At 44.6% G+C, this 20,412-nt stretch overlaps 1 protein-coding gene across 3 annotated transcripts in view; it reads left to right on the top strand.

Moving 5' to 3' along the window:
* The window catches only part of TBXAS1 (thromboxane A synthase 1), a 252,781-nt gene that overhangs the window by 134,666 nt on the left and 97,703 nt on the right, over positions 1-20,412 (top strand). For all 3 annotated transcript variants that reach the window (XM_076339807.1, XM_076339797.1, XM_076339816.1), the window contains 2 exons: positions 9,604-9,720; positions 20,320-20,408. In XM_076339807.1, the coding sequence (XP_076195922.1) occupies positions 9,604-9,720; positions 20,320-20,408 (206 nt within the window). The remainder of the gene's footprint in view (positions 1-9,603; positions 9,721-20,319; positions 20,409-20,412) is intronic.

The following is a 20,412-nucleotide window of genomic DNA, read 5'->3' as shown; positions in this document are numbered from 1 at the left end:
TTAGTAATCAGAAAGTCTTAAGCATTTAACCCCCATTTGAGGAGCTTAATTTGAAAATACAGATTAAAAACCTTTGCTCAGCAATACCTAGTGTTTGGAAGTGTCTTGAGTCCCTTGGAGCTCGTGGTTTCACCACTGATGTTTCTCAGGCACCTGCAATTCTTTTTCTAAGCATGGTCAAAAGCACTTTCGTGCCAAAGTGCTTAGCAATTTTGAGACCTACCTCGTGTTCAGCCTAGGAGACCTATGCATATGATGTTTCAAGACCAGATGGCCCTCACAGGTACCTTCGAAACTGGCTGGTGGTTCATGCTCTGAAGAAAAAGTAGCAGCAGCAAACACATTCCTTTGAGTCACAAGAGAATGTGATGGAACTGGGCCTCTTCAATACAGTCCCCAGTGACAAGGGGAGCTAGCTGCCCCGAGTGCACGAAAAAGGCTTTCATACATTTTTCTCCTGCCAGTTGTTCTAAGGTGCTCATCTCATCTCTCTGGGAAGTGCCCTACCTAGCCACCTACAGGTGATTCTTGGGGAAGATGCACTTGCAGCCTTATGTGTTGAAGCTACTCTGTATTCCATGTGGTCCTTGGCATTCATGGTAGAGAAGTTAGTGAATCTCTGCTGCGGTAGTCATCTGGATCAGGGAGGCCAAGTTTTCAGATACTACTACAAAATATTGCTGATCACAGAGGCCAAGGTTTCAGTTACTACTGCAAAATACTACTTATGTATCTTTATCTAATGATAGTTTTATATAAACAGACCTTGGAGAGGGACTGGTACTGTAGCCCATTTCACAAGGGGAATGAATGCTCTAAGTCCAGTCTCAGTTCACTCCTAAGTACTCCCTGGCAAGGACAGGAGGGCTTGGGACTACCCCTCCCTGCACCTTTCCCTAGCCTGTACTCCTGCTGTGATAGTTCTTTCCTTCTTCATTGTTCTTATTTCCTTACTCTTCTTCCCATCCTTCTACCCAGGAAGGAATTACAGCTTTTTCTCCTATGTGTGAGTTTGGTTCCCTCAGTGACGTTATGAAAGGGAGACACCACCATGACTTCCTTCACTCTTCAGTTGAAATAAAGGGAGTAATCCCTGATCACAGCGTAGTGGCCTCTCTTCTGGAGCACATTGTATTACGATGTCTATGAGAAGGGAGGTGGTGGGGCCCTAGGGAGGTGTGGGACTCTTCTTGCATTGCTGTCATGGCAGCTTGGACAACTCCATTCTCAGCTTTGGTGAATCCTCTTCTAAGGTATCTAACTGAAGACCCAAGGCATTTGGGTCAGGAGCCTAGAGTACAGGCAGTGAGATGCTGGGTAGTGCTTACAGTCTCTCTTGGTATTCTCCAGAATCTCCAAGGGTGCTGCAGCAATGTCTCTGAATGAGCAGACTATGGAATATGATGTTCATATGTAACGGAAAGATAAGCCCAAGTTCTTATGGGCATTGCCTGCCATTCCTATGTACACCAATGATTGAAAGCATGGGAATATATCTGTAGCAAAAGTTATTTGGAACTGTTTTTCTCCAAATTCTCCTTACAATCTGTAAAAGGAACCTTCTGGTCCTCAAGCTTTTCTCTAGGAAAAGTGTGCATAAACAGAGAGGCTTTTAATAGTGACTTTATCCAACATTAAAAAGTCCAGTTACATCAGCTAGAAAGTAGATTTAAACACTGTGTTTAAAAACTGCTTCTCAGCACAGCAGAAACTGTGTATAGAGCACAGGTTCTCTAGTACAACCTGAATTTGTTTGTAATACCAAAACTCCTAATTAATTAACAGTAAATACTTTTTTCTTTGGTTTGATGGTTTTGACCCCAAATACGCAAACTGACCACCATATGCAAACTCATGAAGGCATGGACTTAATTTTGATCTTGCTTACACCAACAAATGGATGATGTGTGACTTGCATCAGTCTGGGTCAGGCTGCAGGAGGCCATATGTGCTTATTTTAGCATTTATGAATGGTTATATTTACCTCATTGCAATGACTCGCTTTGGTTTCTATTGACAAAACCATGACTTAAGAGAATATTTGCGAAGACAAGAACAGATGTTTCCAGGCTGCTTGCCACAGAGAGGAAAAACCCAGTATTTATGTGTAAGCTGGTGTTGGCTGTGCCATTTTTCCAATGAGTAATGATGAACAGTAGCCATTAGTCAGTTGCTGAAGATCCTGACTTGACAACAAAGGAATGGGCTTGGAGATGCCTTTTTGTATAATGTGATCTATACAGTAGAGTGGAAGACAATTGCTGTAATCACTGAAACCAATTCTACCTTGTAACACACTTTTGAAGTGTCTGAATGACCAAGGAGAACCTAAAAGCTTAATGAAATAGATAATGCATGGATATTTTCTCCCCTTCTCCGCAAGCATGTTGGTTTCAAATTAAGCTAAAAGCTTTTACTAGACACTTTTATGAAATTGCAAAGCAACATAAGCTTTTTGGAGTTAGTTTGGTGATTTTCTTTTTCCCTCTGCAGCCATTAGAACACCTCCTGAATCATAGGTACTAAAATCAAACTTGTTTTAAATGGCCTTTTATAGATGGGAAAAAAGTGTAATAGACTATCAGCAGCGTTAATGATGATCTGGGAGGGTTTTTGGGAAAGTGTTTGTGAAGAAATGTGTGTGCACAGTTTTAATGGTCAAGGAAGGACTGACTTCAGTCACCTGGGAGCAGCAGTGTGGGGTGTGTGGCATCTTAGGATTTGGATATGGAGTTCTGGAAAGGCAAATGAAGAATGAGCCTACTCTGGGAGAGACAACACCTGTGTGTAGCAATCACCTCTGGTGTTATATGGGTGGGGGGCCCCTCGCAGGCAGAGCAGAGAGGTAGGACAGACCCAGTAGTCTCCCACACTGGGGCATGGTGCTCAGTGGGCAATGCCAGGTCTTTGCCCTCCATGAAGGCTGTGATCTTTGGGTACAGAGTTGAGTCTTGCTCCAATATAATGATGATTTGTGAAGAGGAAGGTGATACACGTTTTGAAGAGACATGGCTATAACGTCTGTGTAAGCAGGAACCTGCTAGATGGAAATGATAATGAACTCAGGGTATATGACATAAACCAACTCTGTTTTGTTTTTAATAACATGCAACAGAGTGCTCTCCTGCTTCAACCAGAAGCCACTACACAATGTGTCTTTGAATGTCATGAATGCGGGGAGAGCTGAGCATGACTTTTCCTCTTAAAAAACACCAAGCAAGTTTGAAGGAATATACTATATCAGTTTACCAACAGGGAATTTTTAAAACTAATACATGGAGGCATCTTCTGCCTTCCCAATTTCATGATCCACTTACTGCAGGCTTGGTAAGATGTATTTCTGGAGATATCTCAGGGTTTTTTTCTGTTACTTTTTTTAATAGGAAGTGTTATGTTGATCTGTAAGTGTCATGACACTGGCTGGATAAAATACCATCTGAGAAGTTCATGGGCATACTGGTTCCACCTGCTGGCTGAACTGGTGGTGATGACCTGTCAATCAAGTGGTACAAGCAGGGTTTAACAAGTAATCTTATGAAAAGATTTTACAAATAATTCCTGTCTGAGGGATGGGGATAGAGTCTTGACTTTGTGCTACAAACTTTCTCTCTGGTTTTTCATGAAATTTCATTTAATTAAATTCAATTTTAAAATGCAATTTCTTAAGCAGGATGGCAATACCTAATCACAAGTGCACTTTTAGCAAGACAAGGACAGCAACCTTCTTTGCAAATAAGATGATGAACAAATTAACCCACTGATGTGCCAGCGCTGCTGTCTCCTCACCAGTTCTGGAGCTCACCCAGGGAGAGAAAGCCCAGACTTGTTCCCCCTAGAGCTATCACAGATACTGCATGGCATGACCGAGGACTGGGAGAAGGATGACCCCTTGCATTGGGAACATACCCCAAAAATTTCCCCAAAGAGGGAAGAGGGTGGGGATGGGGGGAACCCAGAGCTGGACTTAACCCTGGGTACTGCAGCGTCCATGGGTACAGAAGAAAGGCTGGAGGTGAGAGGAGCGAATGGCTCTCGTTAGCATGGGTTGTAGGGTTGAGACTAGGGCTAGAGTTCACGGGAGCGTGGGCATGGGATTCCAGTTAAACCTGGATCCTGCAAAGCCTGCAAGGCTAGAAGAAAGCTGAGGACTTACATGAAGGCAAATGGTGTTTGCTAGGTATGACTAGCAAACGCCAGAATTAGTGTTGGATTTACTGTTAGGATTTGGGATTTTGGGTGCTCTAGAGCTTAGTTCTTTGTTTGAATCTCACGAGGCTTTCAGTGCTGAGGGTTGGCTCCAGCAGAAGTAAATCTTTTTTGATTGGTTTTGTTAGCACTAGGCTATGATTAAGTCTAAGTTTAAGATAACAAAGTTTCCGAGATCCTATTTTATAGAGTTTCATTTCTTGCTGTGTTGTCAAAGCACATGGAGTAGATTAGCAGCTGGTTCTATGGAGGTGAATATTTATATTGTAGGTTTTGGAGCTAGTAGGTTTTTGAAGGTCTTTAGAGGTGCCCTTTAGATTCTTTGAAGATTCACCTTTTCAGAATATTTTAAGAGTACATGGCTGCATTAACTTTCTTCTGCTGGTTGGAAACCTTCATCCCTAATTTTTCTACCAAAGGAAGAAGAGAAGGTTTCTGAGGGAACATCGTGTTGCTGCTACCGTTCTTCCTGCACCAGGCAGTCATTGCTGGCTGCCAGAGGTTCAGTCTAGCCTGCTAGTGACAAACTCGGAAAAGGAGCAAATGATTTATGAATCACACAAAAGGCTACAGTTATATTCCAGAATAAAACAGGGACAGGGTATTAGTGCATGAGTAGGTCCTACAGATGTCCATACTGACATGCTTCTTAGCATGGTTTTTGTCCTGTATCAATTAGTTGTCCCCCAGGCATGGTTTGGGCACAGTTCAGGAGGTGAACATGCACCACGACCATAAGCAGTTCAGATATGGCCGAAGTGATTTAACCTTGGGGACAGGAGGTGTTCTGTACCGCTTGGCCTCAGAGCCAGAGAAGAATCGCTTGTCTGAATTATTTAGTAATACACAGCAAGCCAAATTGACTCAGGGACAAACAAGCCAATAACTGGGTCTGAAGGGTCAGCCTAAGGAACAGCTTAATGGGGAGGGAATTTCTGCATCAATTGCAAAGATGCTGCTCACCTGCAAACTTTATTTTGTTTTCTGTTTTAAAAGTTCTGCTGTTTTAAAGGATTTGTTTGGAAGCAAATCCTTCCAATTTTCTTTGTTGTTTCTGATGGCATGTCTGTGATTGTAGGAACTCGGTAGCACTGTGCAGGTATGCTGCAGCAGATTACCATGCTGCCAGTAGTTTTCATGCAGCGTTACTGTACTGCGGTCAGAAATGGTCGATTACACAGGAGAAGGAAGCGTAGAGCAGTTGTTGAGTATTTAGGTAATGCTAGATGGAATATGAGTCTGATTGCATTTGACTTAAAAGCAACCTCCTTCCCTGCCTAAAATCAAGAATCCCACCCCTGAAATATTACAGCTGCCTCACGTGGTAATTTTTTTAGTGATTGTTATAGGCTCAAGAATTCTCAGATACAGCTAGTACTTTGTCCATTCAGAGAGAGGTGACACTTCATCTTTCACTAAGACACTTGAGGCTCATTCTCTTACCAAATCCATTTTCATTCCTTCTATATGAACCTGTAACATAGGTTATGCAATTAGGAGGAAAGTGTTTGCAGAAACAATAAGGAAAACCTGATAAATGAAATCTGCTATACACTGTCAGTCACACTGATGCTGTTCCAATAAACACAAACATGTTTTTGTGTAGCCAGCTTAAAGAGACAGAGTAAAATAATTTATGGCCAAAATTGTCTTTCCTTCCTTGCCGCATTTATATGTATATAATACTATACACACCAAAAATAAGTTAAGGGAGCATTACTGACATAAAGTAGAGTGCTAAAAAGGCAATGCTATGGTTAGTGTCATAGTTATAACATTATAGTTAACAGGCTTTTTGTTCAGTAACTGGGCTCCTCTCTGTGAATGTGCTATATACAGTCTTTATACAATTAGGAGCATTTTTTAGGGTGAATGTTTGGTTTTAGGAAAGGGTTTTGCTTTCAAGGCAAATGCAGTCAGATTTATATCGCATCTGTTATTATCTAAGTGGAGCCTTGTCTTCCAGAGGAGATTTGTCTTCTAGAGTGCACAGATTGGGCAGCCTTCAATTTAGGAGTGGATGCAAAATACTTTTCCAAGTGTTGCCCTATAATTTTTTCCCTTTTTTTTTTTTCTGTACACTATTCAGACCTTGCTTGGAAGACAAAATCAGTCATTTCCTTGTGGGAATTGTTATTCTGCTCTTTCACTGTAGTTTCTGAGTGCCTCAGAAATGTTAATGTATCATTAGCAGTTCTGAGGAGGTGATGTGATATCTCCACTTTCTAAATCAGGAGTGAAGGCTGGTGGTTGAAGCACAGGACTGAGAGTGTTTGCTAGTTTGGGGGCCCCATTCAATGACCTGATTTCTTGGACTAATGCATTTTGTATGATCAAGGCACACTCCCTGTTGTTGATTTCCGTGGCACTAGTGAGTGCTCAGGAGCTCTGCAGTCGGCCTCTGGCCTTGAAACTGAAGACCAAAGAAGTAAGGAATACTTATTTGGTGACCAGCTGAGTCAAAATTTAGTGTAAAGGGCTTCCCTAGCAGCACATAAGAACTGTGGAGCAGAGGCTAGCATACAGTACTTTCTCCAAGGATGATGCTCATTTCCAGTTGTCCGGAGTTTCTTTCTTCTGATTCTCCTATGCCTTTGAATATCTGTAACAAATGAGGCAGTGCTCCATTGAGTGATGGTCTCCCTAGCTGCGCTTCTGATCCTCAGAACAGATACCTACTGACAAGTTAGAAAACAGATCATTTATTTAAAGAGGATACTCAGAGAAAACAGTCCAAACCACTTCAGCTTTGACAGCCTGTCCCAAATTTTCCTTGTTATTGCATGAAATAGGGTATTCTATGTATACATTAAAAATGTGCCCATATTTTATCTTACAGTAGTCATCTGATGACCTGAGACTGACCTGAGTCAGTCTCTTCCTTCAGCTTAATATCCTGTTACATACTCTTCTACTTGAAAACAGCTCATCTTTGCTCAAAACTGGTCTGTAGTGTCAGCTCAGTGACATTAGTTTACTACACTGGGTGGTGTTGCTGAGAATGTAAAACTATCCCATTAGCCTGTTTGCAATATAAAACAGGCTTCTGCATTTTACAAGCTTATGCAGTGTAGCAAGATTCTGGCAAGTGTAAAGGAAAAAGGTGTTAAGGAGAGCTGGCAGCTCCTTAAAGAGAAGATATTAAGCGCAAACTCTTCCAATAAGGAATAGAGTTAAGGAAGTGCAGTAGAAGACCAGTGTAGCTAAATTGTCAGCTCTTCATGGCCCCTGAAGAGAAGTAGTTTTTTTTACAGAGTCGGAAATAGGTCAGATTTCCAAGAACGAGGATAAAAAAATAGCATGTAGGGACAATAAAATCAGAAGTCTCGAAGCACAAAATGAGATAAAAGTATCCGGATGTGTAACAGGTGGTAAGAACTCATTTTTCATGTACATTAGTAATAAAAGAAGGCCTGAAAGAAAATGTTAGAGAGTGAAAGGGATCAACAGATGGCATTGGGAAGGCCAAAGTGTCTTTGGTTTGTTTGGGTCTTTCCCAGTAAAGTAGATACTGCTGCTACTGAAAACATGAGGGACTGTACTGCCACTGCTACCTTGGGCAGGTAGGCAGGGGCCTGGGTGCCTGAAGATCTCACATGCATAAATGATTGTCTCTGTACAGCCTGATATCTACAGAGGTGTATACCTTCCACCTCCACCTACCAATTTTAGGATGGTTTGTCTGGAGGGCATTGCTGTATGATGCCTGAAATACTGATTGAAGATGACTTGGAAAGTGTTTAGGAAAGTCGACTGTCAGAAGGGAAGCATGAGCTGGGAGGATCCCAGAGGTGGCTTCTTTGCAAGTACTATTCTGTACTTTTGTTAATGGTTTAGATGATGGCACTGAGTGCGATAACAATTTATATAGAAGGCACTAAGCTGGTAAGGATGAAAGACGCTATGAAAGAAAGGGCTACAATTCAAAGTGGTCTTGATCAGTTGGAGAAGTAATGGTCGCAGTTCAATAAGGACATGTTCTATATACCACTCTTAGGAGTAACCAACTTTAATGATAAAGGCCGAGGAATAACTTCCTAGGGAGCAATTATTCAGAAAAAAGTCTGAGAGTTACAGGGACCCACAAGACAGTACATGAGTCGACATTGTCATGCTGTGGTATGTAGTATTCTGGGGTGAATAGAGAGGAATATAGCCTGCAGAACGTATGAAAAAAAATCCTTCCTTGTCTGGAGTACCATGTCAAGTCACAGGGACTATACCTTGAGAAAGATGTAAATCAACAAGACTAGGCAGAGGGACAGCAGCAAGACTGAACAAACAGTCCCAGATAACGTGACTGATAAGTACATATTGAGCGAATTGGTGTTATTTGGGGTAGATGGCAGCAATATGATTAGTGGTTATTATAGCCTTCTGTATATATGGGCTGCTGCAAAGAGCAAGAGAATAACATGTTTTCTATGCCTGTGATAGCACAAAGACTAAAGACCATAAGTTCCAGCAAGAGAGATGGTCCTACCATGGTAAGAGTAGTCCAGCACTGGAAGAGTTTGCGTGGGGAGGTTATTGAATCTCCATTGCTGTAGGCCTTCAAGAACAATTAGGAAACATCCTCTGGCAATAATATAAGTTGTAGTAGATTCTGCTATGGGGCTGGACATCTCTTGACGCCTCTTCTAGGCGTAATTGCGTTGTTTTCTGACACGCTTCCTTTTTCATCCTTTTACTCCTTGGTGGATATCGCTATTTTCTGGATAGGGATTTCTTAGTTGGTGGAGGGGGTTAAAATTTAGCAAATCTATAGCAGTCATCTTGGTACAGAACTTCATGGGGCAGTGCTTTAAACTGCTATGTTTCACCAATTGCTGAAGCTGTAAGAATCCCAGGCCACAACTTCTTATTGAGAGTGTTCCTTATAGACAGAGTAAGGACTGGGACTTGCTTTCTAATCAACATATTTTCTGAAGACTTTTAAAATGCATGTAACAGTCTGACATACCAGCTGTCACCAGAAATCTTGTCCCCCACTGACACCCGCGTGCGGTGCGTTGGCACTCATGTCACACAAAGAGGGAGTGTTGACAGGTCCTCTTGCTAGTCACCTTAGAAAGGGAGGAAAGAAGCCAGGGTTCAGCAAAGGAGAACTGGCAATCATAGGAGAACACCAGGAACGGCAGAACCAGAACAGTCTGAGCAAGGAGTTACTGGACTGGCCCGGGACTTTTACAAGCCCAAGAGGAAATGCGTGCAGCAAAACAGAAATTTTCTCCAGCCTAATCCATGTTTAGCTTGGTGTTTGGGACTGATCTGAACCTCTTTCATCATGGGACAGCAGTTCAACGCCATTCATGGCCAATCTTTCCAAGTTCCAGAGTCTCGAGTAGCTCTGTTTGCATTTGTGTTAGAACTGAATCATGTTTTCTTTTGACTTAGAAGCCGAGCTTGATTTCCAAGCCAATGCTTGACAGCATCCTTTGTCTTCGTGATGACAGATGGAAGTATGTCCGGAGCCTCCTGACCCCAGCCTTCAGCGATACCAAACTGAAAGAGGTAAGTTGTAGACAGTGCTGCTTTCATAATTTAGAAGACATAATTGTTTTCTTTTGTGCAGGCATCTACTTTATATAGGTCCATATTAAGGATAGGTAAAACTTATTACTTTGTGCCAGCTTATTTAGACCTGAAGAGCACATGCAGTATAGCATATGTACGGTGTGGTCCAGGTCATAGACTGGTGAAAATCAGAATAGCTCATCTGAGGATATGATCCTCTGTCTTTCTCTATATAAGCCAGTTTGTCCATAAAAGTGTAGCAAACTCAAAAAGGACCCTTACACCTTCCTCTCCCTGCCCTGTTAGGAGTAAGCTAAAGTACAGGAAAGGTTATTGCTCCCAGTTGGAACATAGCTTTTTGTGATTTGCAGAGTCAGCAGCTCTCACGTTAACATGGGAACTGCTGTCAGTCTATTTTCATTTCCCCATCTCCTTCCCCCCCTCCTCCTTTTATTCTTTAATCCTTTCATATAATAAAATAAGTCACTGGAACAGAATGTCATTGCCAGATAAATACCTCTGACTGAAAATAAATGTCTCCGTGCTGACCTGCTGCTAATTTCCTATAAATGTCTCAGCATTTACTTAGTCATGGGAACCCATTACCCGGTAACAAAGTCCTATTCCAGTGACACGATATCTCTTAATTAAATGCAGATAAATGATTGACTGGTTAAAGTCTTCTTTCAAGGGGGGGGGGGGGGGAACCCCACACAACAAAAAACCACCTCTTCCTTTATGTATTTTATTCTGAAGGGGAACCATGCCTCATTCTGGTGCCCAGTCCTGGGTTGTAAAATTTTCCACTGGGCAGACGCTTGTGTTGTTTTGACATGCCGCTGTCGAAATCCACAGTAACATCTAAATGTGTCTGGCTCTCCCAGCTCTATAGACAGCGGTCGCTTAGCAACGCTGGCTGTCACCTCCTTATTATGGTAAATTCTAATTGGCCGCCAGCCTGGCGGAGATGCTGATTAATCATGACTGACAATGCCATTGGTTATGCACCCCGACATTTGCTCTGTCACCGGCTCCATCGCGAAATTTTAGCGAGGCGAGGATGTTTAAATATGCAAGCGATTAGTTGCTCATGGCGTTGTGGGGAGAGGAGAGTTTTGCATTTTCCTAGCGGAAATTAATCTGCCTTACTGCAGGTCATCGGCTCTTTGCTGGCGGACTAACAAAAGATAAAGCCGCGCTCCCCTCAATTTGCGGAGAGCAACCTCTGCCGGCACCAGCCGGGCAGACTTGGAGGAGAGCGGTGAGGGCAAGCAGGCGGAGGCCCTGGGCGTCGTGCTTTGGGACTGGGCAGTCACGGGTTTGCAGGGTTTGACTGATTAAACTGGGGTGGGAGGAGAAGTCACGGTGCTCACTTTGCACTGCTTGGTGGTGGAGCTGCAACGCAGGAGGAGGGTAGTGGTAGGAGGTAAAATGGAGGGCTGGCTAGTGCCTGGTAGCTGTCTCACATGCAAAAATTGAGATCTTTATTTTTAGCCTGATAATCAACTTTCCCTGTGCTGCCTCTTCCAAACTCTGCAAGGGGTATCATAGAATCATAGAACCATTAAGGTTGGAAAAGACTTCTAAGATCATCGAGTCCAACCGTCAACCCAACACCACCATGCCCACTAAACCATGTCCCTAAGTGCCGCATCTACACATCTTTTAAACACTTCCAGGGATGGGGACTCCACCACTTCCCTGGGCAGCCTGTTCCAATGTTTCAACACTCTTTCAGTAAAGAAATTTTCCCTCACGTCCAATCTAAACCTCCCCTGGCGCAACTTGAGGCCATTTCCTCTCGTCCTATCGCTAGTTACTTGGGAGAAGAGACCGACCCCCACCTCGCTACAACCTCCTTTCAGGGCGTTGTAGAGAGCGATGAGGTCTCCCCTCAGCCTCCTTTTCTCCAGGCTAAACAACCCCAGTTCCCTCAGCCAATCCTCATAAGACTTGTTCTCCAGACCCTTCACCAGCCTCGTTGCCCTTCTCTGGACACGCTCCAGCACCTCGATGTCCTTCTTGTAGTGAGGGGCCCAAAACTGAACACAGTATTCGAGGTGCGGCCTCACCAGTGCCAAGTACAGGGGCACGATCACTTCCCTACTCCTGCTGGCCACACTATTTCTGATACAGGCCAGGATGCCATTGGCCTTCTTGGCCGCCTGGGCACACTGCCAGCTCATGTTCAGCCGGCTGTCAACCAGCACCCCCAGGTCCTTTTCTGCTGGGCAGCTTTCCAGCCACTCTTCCCCAAGCCTGTAGCGCTGCATGGGGTTGTTGTGGCCGAAGTGCAGGACCCGGCACTTGGCCTTGTTGAATCTCATACAGTTGGCCTCGGCCCATCAATCCAGGTCCCTCTGCAGAGCCTTCCTACTCTCGAGCAGATCAACACTCCCACCCAACTTGAGTTACTCCCGCCCAACTTGCAGACTTAAGTCTGCAAACTTACTGAGGGTGCACTCGACCCCCTCATCCAGATCATTGATAAAGATATTGAACAAGACCGGCCCCAAAACTGAGCCCTGGGGAACACCGCTCGTGACCGGACGCCAACTGGATGTAACTCCATTCACCACAACTCTCTGGGCCCGGCCGTCCAGCCAGTTTTTGACCCAGCACAGAGTACACCTGTCTAAGCCGTGAGCCACCAGCTTCCCTAGGAGAATGCTGTGGCAAACAGTGTCAAAGGCCTTACTGAAGTCCAGGTAGACCACATCCACAGCCTTTCCCTCATCCACTAGGCGGGTCACCTGGTCATAGAAGGAGATCAGGTTGGTCAAGCAGGACCTGCCTCTCATGAACCCATGCTGGCTGGGCCGGATCCCCTGGTTGTCCCGCACATGCCTTGTGAGCGCCCTCAAGATGAACTGCTCCATAATCTTTCCCGGCACCGAGGTCAGGCTGACAGGCCTGTAGTTCCCCGGATCCTCCTTCCGGCCCTTCTTGTAGATGGGCGTCACATTGGCAAGCCTCCAGTCGTCCGGGACCTTCCCTGTTAACCAGGACTGCTGATAAATGATGGAGAGCGGTTTGGCGAGCTCCTCCGCCAGCTCCCTCAGCACCCTCAGGTGGATCCCATCCGGCCCCATAGACTTGTGTGCGTCCAGGTGGCATAGCAGGTCGTTGACTGCTTCCTCTTGGATTATGGGGGGTTCATCCTGCTCGCCGTCCCCGTCTTCCAGCTCAGGGGGCTGAGTACCCTGAGGATAACTGGTCTGCCTGTTAAAGACTGAGGCAAAGAAGGCATTGAGTACCTCAGCCTTTTCCTCATCCTCAGTGACAATGTTCCCCCCCGCATCCAATAAAGGATGGAGATTCTCCTTGGCTCTCTTCTTGTCAATAATATATTTGTAAAAACATTTTTTGTTGTCTTTAACGACAGCAGCCAGATTGCGTTCTAGCTGGGCTTTTGCCTTTCTCATTTCCTCTCTGCATGACCTAACAAGATCCCTGTACTCTTCTTGAGTCACCTGCCCCTTCTTCCACAAGCGGTAAACTCTCCTTTTTTTCCTGAGTCCCAGCAAGAGCTCCCCCGTTCAGCCAGGCCAGTCGTCTTCCCCGCCCGTTCTTCTTATGGCATACGGGGACAGCCTGCTCCTGCGCCTTTAAGACTTCCTTCTTGAAGAACGTCCAGCCTTCCTGGACCCCTTTGCCATTCAGGACTGTCTCCCAAGGGACTCTCTCAACCAGCGTCCTGAACAGGCCAAAGTCCGCCCTCCGGAAGTCCACAGTTGCAGTTTTCCTGGCCCCCCTCCTTACTTCACCAAGAATCGAGAATTCCACCATTTCATGGTCGCTAAGCCCAAGACGGCCTCCGACCACCACATCTCCCACCAGTCCTTCTCTGTTTGCAAACAGCAGGTTGAGCGAGGCACCTCCCCTGGTAGGCTCACTTACCAGCTGTGTCAGGAAGTTGTCTTCCACACACTCCAGGAACCTCCTAGACTGCTTCCTCTCTGCCGTGTTGTATTTCCAGCAGACGTCCGGGAAGTTGAAGTCCCCCACGAGAACAAGGGCTAACGATTGAGAGACTTCTGCCAGCCGCTTGTAGAACGCTTCATCCATCCCTTCATCCTGGTTGGGTGGTCTATAACAGACTCCCAGCAGGATATCTGCCTCGTTGGCCTTCCCCCTCATCCTTACCCATAAACACTCAACCGTATCATCATCACAATCATTGAGCTCTAGACAATCGAAACACTCCCTAACATACAGGGCCACCCCACCGCCTCTCCTTCCTCGCCTGTCCCTTCTGAAGAGTCTATAGCCATCCATTGCAGCACTCCAATCATGAGAGTCACCCCACCATGTTTCTGTGATGGTGACTAAGTCATATCTCTCCTGCTGCACAATGGCTTCCAGCTCCTCCTGTTTGCTGCCCATGCTGCGTGCATTGGTGTAGATGCACTTGAGCTGGGCTATCGATTTCGCCCCCAGCATTGGCATGCCACCCCTAGGCTCATCTCTAGTGAGCCTGGTTTTATCCCCTTCCCCCTTCTAACCTAGTTTAAAGCCCTCTCGATGAGCCCTGCCAATTCATGAGCGAGAATCCTTTTCCCCCTGTGAGACAGCTGAACTCCATCTGTCGCCAGCAGGCCTGGTGCCGTGTAAACCTCCCCGTGATCAAAAAAGCCAAAATTCCTCTGATGGCACCAGCCCCTGAGCCACGTGTTGATCAGGTGTGTTTTCTTGCTCCTTTCAGTATTCTTCCCTGCCACTGTAGGGATTGAGGAAAACACTACCTGGGTATGATTGTGTGTGGGCTCAGGGTGACCTGGAAATGGTCACTTTCTCCTCCCAGTCTACAGAAAGTGGGAAAACAAGGAGTGGGGAAGGTCTCTCTGAAAGGCCCAACTTTGTTCCTCTGTCCCATGTCTTCACCAGAAAACTGTCCATCTCTACACAGAGAGATGCTTGCAGTAAGTCCATGTGAGATTAAGAACCTCTTTTGAATGGATGTGCTCCTCAGCCTTCCATTTCATTTTCTACCCAAATACATGAACAGTTCTGGGATTTGAAGTTAATGCAACTTAAGTCCTCGCCCATGTGCTTCTCTTGCTGTTGCTTAATTTAGAAGCCATACCAACACTTCTCAAAGGAAATTAATGCTCATTTATTATGATCTCACTTTTTAACTCTCCCATATTTAGTACTCTCTCAGAACCTTTACAGTAGCATGGAAATAAAAATACCATGTTCTAGTATTGGCCATACTACACAGTATTCAGAGTTATGTAGAAGACATCCTGTTTATAATAAACTCTTCCTCTCTGCCTCGAAGAAGTTACAAATAAGCTAGTTTTGGTATTTATTGCATAAGAACCTGGATATGTTGTTTTATACATATTTATAAATACTGCTAGACACATTCCTCATTTCTTCTCCTAAGACATTGATTCCTTTGCCACAGAGATCTGAGCTCTGGCAAAACCCCGCACCAAAGTCTTCCTCTCTGTTCACTCTGGATGTCTGCCTTGCCTTTGTTCCCCTCTGCAGACTCTCCAGTGATGCTGGAGAGACTGCAGACCTCCCGAGCAGCTTTGGAGAGTGGCTCCCCTTGAGCACCGCAGCCCTTAGTGCCACTCCGAATGTAGACTTGTCTGTCTGGATGCTCTGAGAGAACTGGGAGCTATTAGCCTGTGACAGAGCAATAAATGTTAACAACTCCTCGTGCTCCCCATAGCAATCACTTCAGATAAAAGATGCACAGAGGGCCGGAGAGTTGAGTGTAGGTTCCTGATATCTCCATTTCAGAAACACAAGAATCTACTACTAGGCTAAAGGACAGCTTCAGCACTAGAAATAACCAGAAGCTGGTCATCCACTCTTTGGCCTAGCTGCTGGAGGACAAAGCCCAAGACAGAGCTAATGTATGTTGCTAAGGTTTGACCCGTAATGCCCCACAGAGGCATCTAGGTGCTGTGGCTGGGGACAGAGATGTACTTTGCCCTCATCTCTCCACGGAAGCGGTGTAGTGTCACTGAGAAGTTCACTAAGCTTGAGGAATTTCTCCTTAGTTTGGCAAAGCCAGTCACCACATGAGGAAAAGTTGATCCCAGAAATTTTGAAGTTTGCAAAGTTACGAGCAATTAACTGAAACTAGAGGTTATAGAGCTGTTGGGTAGCCAGCGTAGCGATTGCTGCGTGTACACAGAGAGTTGTTTTCCTAACATTTTCCAAGGTTTTCTGGCATCTTCTCCAGCTTTCTCTCTCTGTCTCCTCAATTTCTCTTTAAAAGCCATGCACTGTTTCGCTGTTGCTTTTATGGATTTCTATATACTGTGTGTTCTCCCTTTTTAGTTTTCTTTTTCTAACGAGTATGTAAAGATCGGTAAAGCAGTCCACTCCAACTGAAGGAAGGTTTGGCTCCAGATAACATTAAATGCAAATACTATAGTGGTAAGCATAGCATAAATCAATAGACTTCTAAGCTTGATCCTGTGGTAAGATTTGGTAGCATCCCACATGAGATGCCACTGGAGTTGGTAGCAGATCTGATAATAAGCTCTTTCCAGTGAGACCCCTGAATGGACCTCCCATAGTGCACTCCCATAGTGCCATTGCTATGGGAGCACTGAGAACGAGAAATGAGAGATAGGAGGCAGGAGACCCAAGAAGTTTCACTTCCAGCTCTGCCATTGACTGCCTGTGGGTGATCTGGCAGAAGCTACTTAAATTCTCTGTGCATGAAACGGCTTTCATCTGTTAAATGGGAATAATACCGACCACTGAAAGTTGATCGAAGATGTAATTTGTGAGGAATTGGTGAAGTAAAATACCTGGAGGTCCTTAAGTAAAAGATGCATTTCCCAGTGTTTCTGTCATGCTCTCCTCAGCTATTATGTATTGAAACAAGCTGATATGTTAGTGATCTTGCTGTACCGATCTTGATTCCCTATTTAGTATTTCTTATTTTGTTCCTCTTCTTTTTGCTGTGGTGCCTGTGATGATCCTGCAGTTCGGGACCCCTTGTCAGACTTGATAAATAGCTTTGCTCTCTTTTACAGCCAACACCAGCAGAAAACCTATTGATTTTTATTTATTCTGATGTTGCTGCAGTAGTCTTGTCATCTCCTATCAGTATGCCGGGAATCCTCTCCTCCATTACCCAACCATTAAAACAAAACAGAACACAAAAATTAAAGAAGAGAGCACAGCATCGTGTAGCATTGTCCTAAATAACCTGCTAAGTGGAGTTTGTGTTGAGGCATTTTCTTTCAAACAAAGGGAGACACAAAGCAGAACTTGTGATAACATGGCAGAACAGTGCAGGAAAATCCTCTAGCGTCACTCTCAGGCATGTAGATCTTCCAGGTCCCACTAGAACATAAGATCTGACAGTCCAACCGTTGAGGTTTCCTTGATTTGCTCTTACTCTGCTTGTGCACATTCGTCAGAGGCATTTTGAAAGGGTCTCTGGAAATTGCTATTGTTACTCAGCAAAGCGAGTGTGCTCACCTGAGACAAAGCAAATCACTAATGTAAAAGCTGATATGTGAAATGTGCATATCCTTGAGCCACGAGTCAGTGTCCGGTTGAGTTGCTCACTTTGGTAAGTTGTGCCCATGAATAGCAGGGCTTCACTGTGAGGTGATGGAAACAAATCCTCTCACAAACATCTTCCTGAAGCTCCGCTTTTTTCCTGATTTTAGTCAAGGACTTGAAATCTGGTACAGAAGCAGTTCTTATGTTAGGGATATATCCTTTTTCCTTCTCTTTCCTTTCTATTTCATCCCATTTGTGGGACAAGAGGCCCAACGCGACCTCTGCGTACTGTATCTGAACAGTAAAGTCTCCAGTGTGTCTGTCTACAGTGAATATGACCCAGCCTTCTACTTTATAGTTTGGGTGCTAATAATAAGGGGAATAATAATAGTGAATACTGAGGACCACATCTAACTAGAGGAACATGACTCTGATGCCTTTGAACAGTGCAAACATCCCCCATGCACTGTGTGTATGCAGAATCAGAAACTAATTGTTGTTATGTGCCAAATAGCATATTGGCAGGATTTATACAGCAAAGCTCCTGGCATCATGAAAACCCTAACCCCAAATGCTCTTCTTTGGCAGAAAGAAAGAAATTTGGACTCTGGGCTACTCTTGCTATTAGATAACTGGCAGATCAAATATTTACAGGGACCATATTGTTTAGATTTTTCTTCATCCTGTTACTCTCAGCCAATCTGAACACAGAGCAGCTGGGGTTTGTTTACCCACCAAGAACTGAATCTCAGGCAGGTTATGCAGCTTTTATGTTCTGACTGGCAAATGATAATGTATAGGAAGTTAGCGATACCCAAGGCGGTGCAGATCAACATGTCTGTTTCTGTGCCGGTTTTCAAAGTTTGGTATTGTTCACCTCCCCAAACACTACTTTATTTTTCTTGACAATTGAACAAAGAGTTTAAAGTGTTAAGGGACTTGAGAATGTTTCAGTCTGTGGTCTGTGTAGTTAGCAATCTTGGACTAATTTATGTCCCTTAGGGGAATAAAAACCCAAACCCAGGATTCCCGAGTAGATATCCCCCATAGCTTTCATATGCAAATAATTGTCTCATTGATATGACTCTGTCCTATCATGCTAACCATAAATCAAATCCATATGCCCCCCTCCCCATTTTCCTGGTTAGATTTGCTAATAAAAATATCTTATGGCTAGAAATGAATTGCAACGGTATTTTGAAAGGCTGGTGGAATGTGGAAAGTGCAGAGGTGCTGTGAGATGCCCTGGCCAGGCGTACGTACCCCTGCCATCTCTGCCAGCTGTTGGAAAGCAATAGCAACCAGCTGGGTGGTTGCAGGTCCGGTGATGTGATGAAGAATAAGAGAGAAAATAAGGCAATAAAAGGAAAATCTGAAATGATCACCATCTGTTTAGGAAACATCATACCTGTTAAAATATGGATTTTCATTTTGTTCTCCTTGACTGGTTCAGTTCATTGGAGGGGCTGGACCAGAGATTATAAAGCATTTCACCCTGGTTCAATCCGTTGAACAGAAATGTGTTAATTTTGTTGAACCATTTGAGAAGCAGCTCACTGCAGGGGACCTTCTTTAGAAAGCCAAAAGGGGAAGAAAACTGCCACATAACGTGGTGTGCACCCCCCAAACACATACCAGCTACTTTTACTGAATACTAATCTGGCTTCAGAATTGCCTTGTGAGACTGTGGCAAAGCCCAAATCAATCCGGCTTTGAACTGAAATAGCGACAACCTGCTCCATCCCATATAGGTACGGGACCTCGAGAGCAGCTAGACACATTCTTGACTCAGACTTCCGCCTTTGGAAAACACGTTGGATGCTCCCGCGTTGGCCTTTTGACTGCATATAGTCTTGCCCATGTGTTAGGATGGCAGTGTGCCTGTGCACAAAGTGTTATGCCAGTTTCGCAGAGGTAGAAGTGCCAAGCAAAATGGACTTGGCTGGGTGGGCTGCATAGCTCTCGGAGTGTGCTGAGAGGCTGCAGTAAGTCTTTTTTGGCAACAAGAATGTCAGAGGAGTAGGACAAGTCTGTTCTCATGTTTGTTGATATCCGTATGCTGAAGGAGGTTGTTCAGGAAGGAAAGGCAGGTTTCTGTGCGTATGTCTGCTGATGCTTGGCATGATTGTTGAGGCAAGACTGTGGTATTAAATTGTAGGCTATAAGGATCTCTTAGCAGTCTGTATGGAGAAAGAGCCGTAGCAGATAATGCCTTTAGGGTCATGGCTGGATTGTTGCTACACCCTTCCTCTACCACCCTAGTAGGTGTAATCAAGGCAAGTGTCTGATGCCTTTCATATGTAAAAAGTTAAAGAGAAAGAGAGAGAGAGAGACTTTAATGAGGTCTTGATGGTTGCCTATGTCATGGTTTCCATAAAGCGCTGAAGAAGAGACTATTGCACTGTTAGCTACAGCCAGGCTGTGGGTAAGTCTACCTGACCATCATGTGTCAGTGACTGGAAAGAACCATTAGCTGAATAAATTCATGTGATTGTCCACTTAATGGCGTCACCACTCCAGAAAACCCCTTCCTCAGGTAGCAACAGCAGTTTGCCCTCAGCAACTTGTAGTGGTATACATGGTGCTTTTCCAATGTACGTGGTAAATCCCTCAAACTGAGGGACAGCAGGACCAGGACGGAAATGCTGGGCCTCTGATGCTAATATCTTTACAGGACTTTGGGACTATGGAAAATATTATTCCTTCTGCCCTGGAGCATATGTAGCCTAAATGTAATGTACTGTAAATATGGATCGTGATAAATCATCAGTTGGAACAGGGAATGATTAAAAAGAGAGGGGGATGTCTTTGCTTTATAGCTCTCTGCGTATGTAGCCACAGGTGGGCAAGAACCAAAGGTCAGGTAAGCAACGGGGCCTTTTGTGTTTAGGCCCAGAGCTGGAGAAGGGCATCCCTGTAATGTGTAGGTTTATTTTTAGCAGAGAGTCCCAACATTTCATCTTACCTGTGCAAAAGTGCCTGACCACACCTGCAGAGGATCCTGAGAGCTCCGTCCCATCTACTGGGTAAAACTAATTTAGAATAATTGTTTTGGGTTTTTTTTTTAACATGTTAATGTTTTTCACAATACAATGTGTTCCTTTCTAGATGATACCGCTGATAAACCAGGCCTGTGACATCCTGCTGTGTAACTTGAAAGTCTATGCAGATTCTGGCAAAGCTTTTGATATCCAGAGGTAT

The sequence above is a fragment of the Aptenodytes patagonicus genome, chromosome 1 (genome assembly GCF_965638725.1).
Source record: "Aptenodytes patagonicus chromosome 1, bAptPat1.pri.cur, whole genome shotgun sequence".
In the NCBI taxonomy this organism is placed as follows: domain Eukaryota; kingdom Metazoa; phylum Chordata; class Aves; order Sphenisciformes; family Spheniscidae; genus Aptenodytes; species Aptenodytes patagonicus.
The sequence above is the reverse complement of the archived record's forward strand: the minus strand, read 5'-3'. Positions and strand labels throughout refer to the sequence as shown.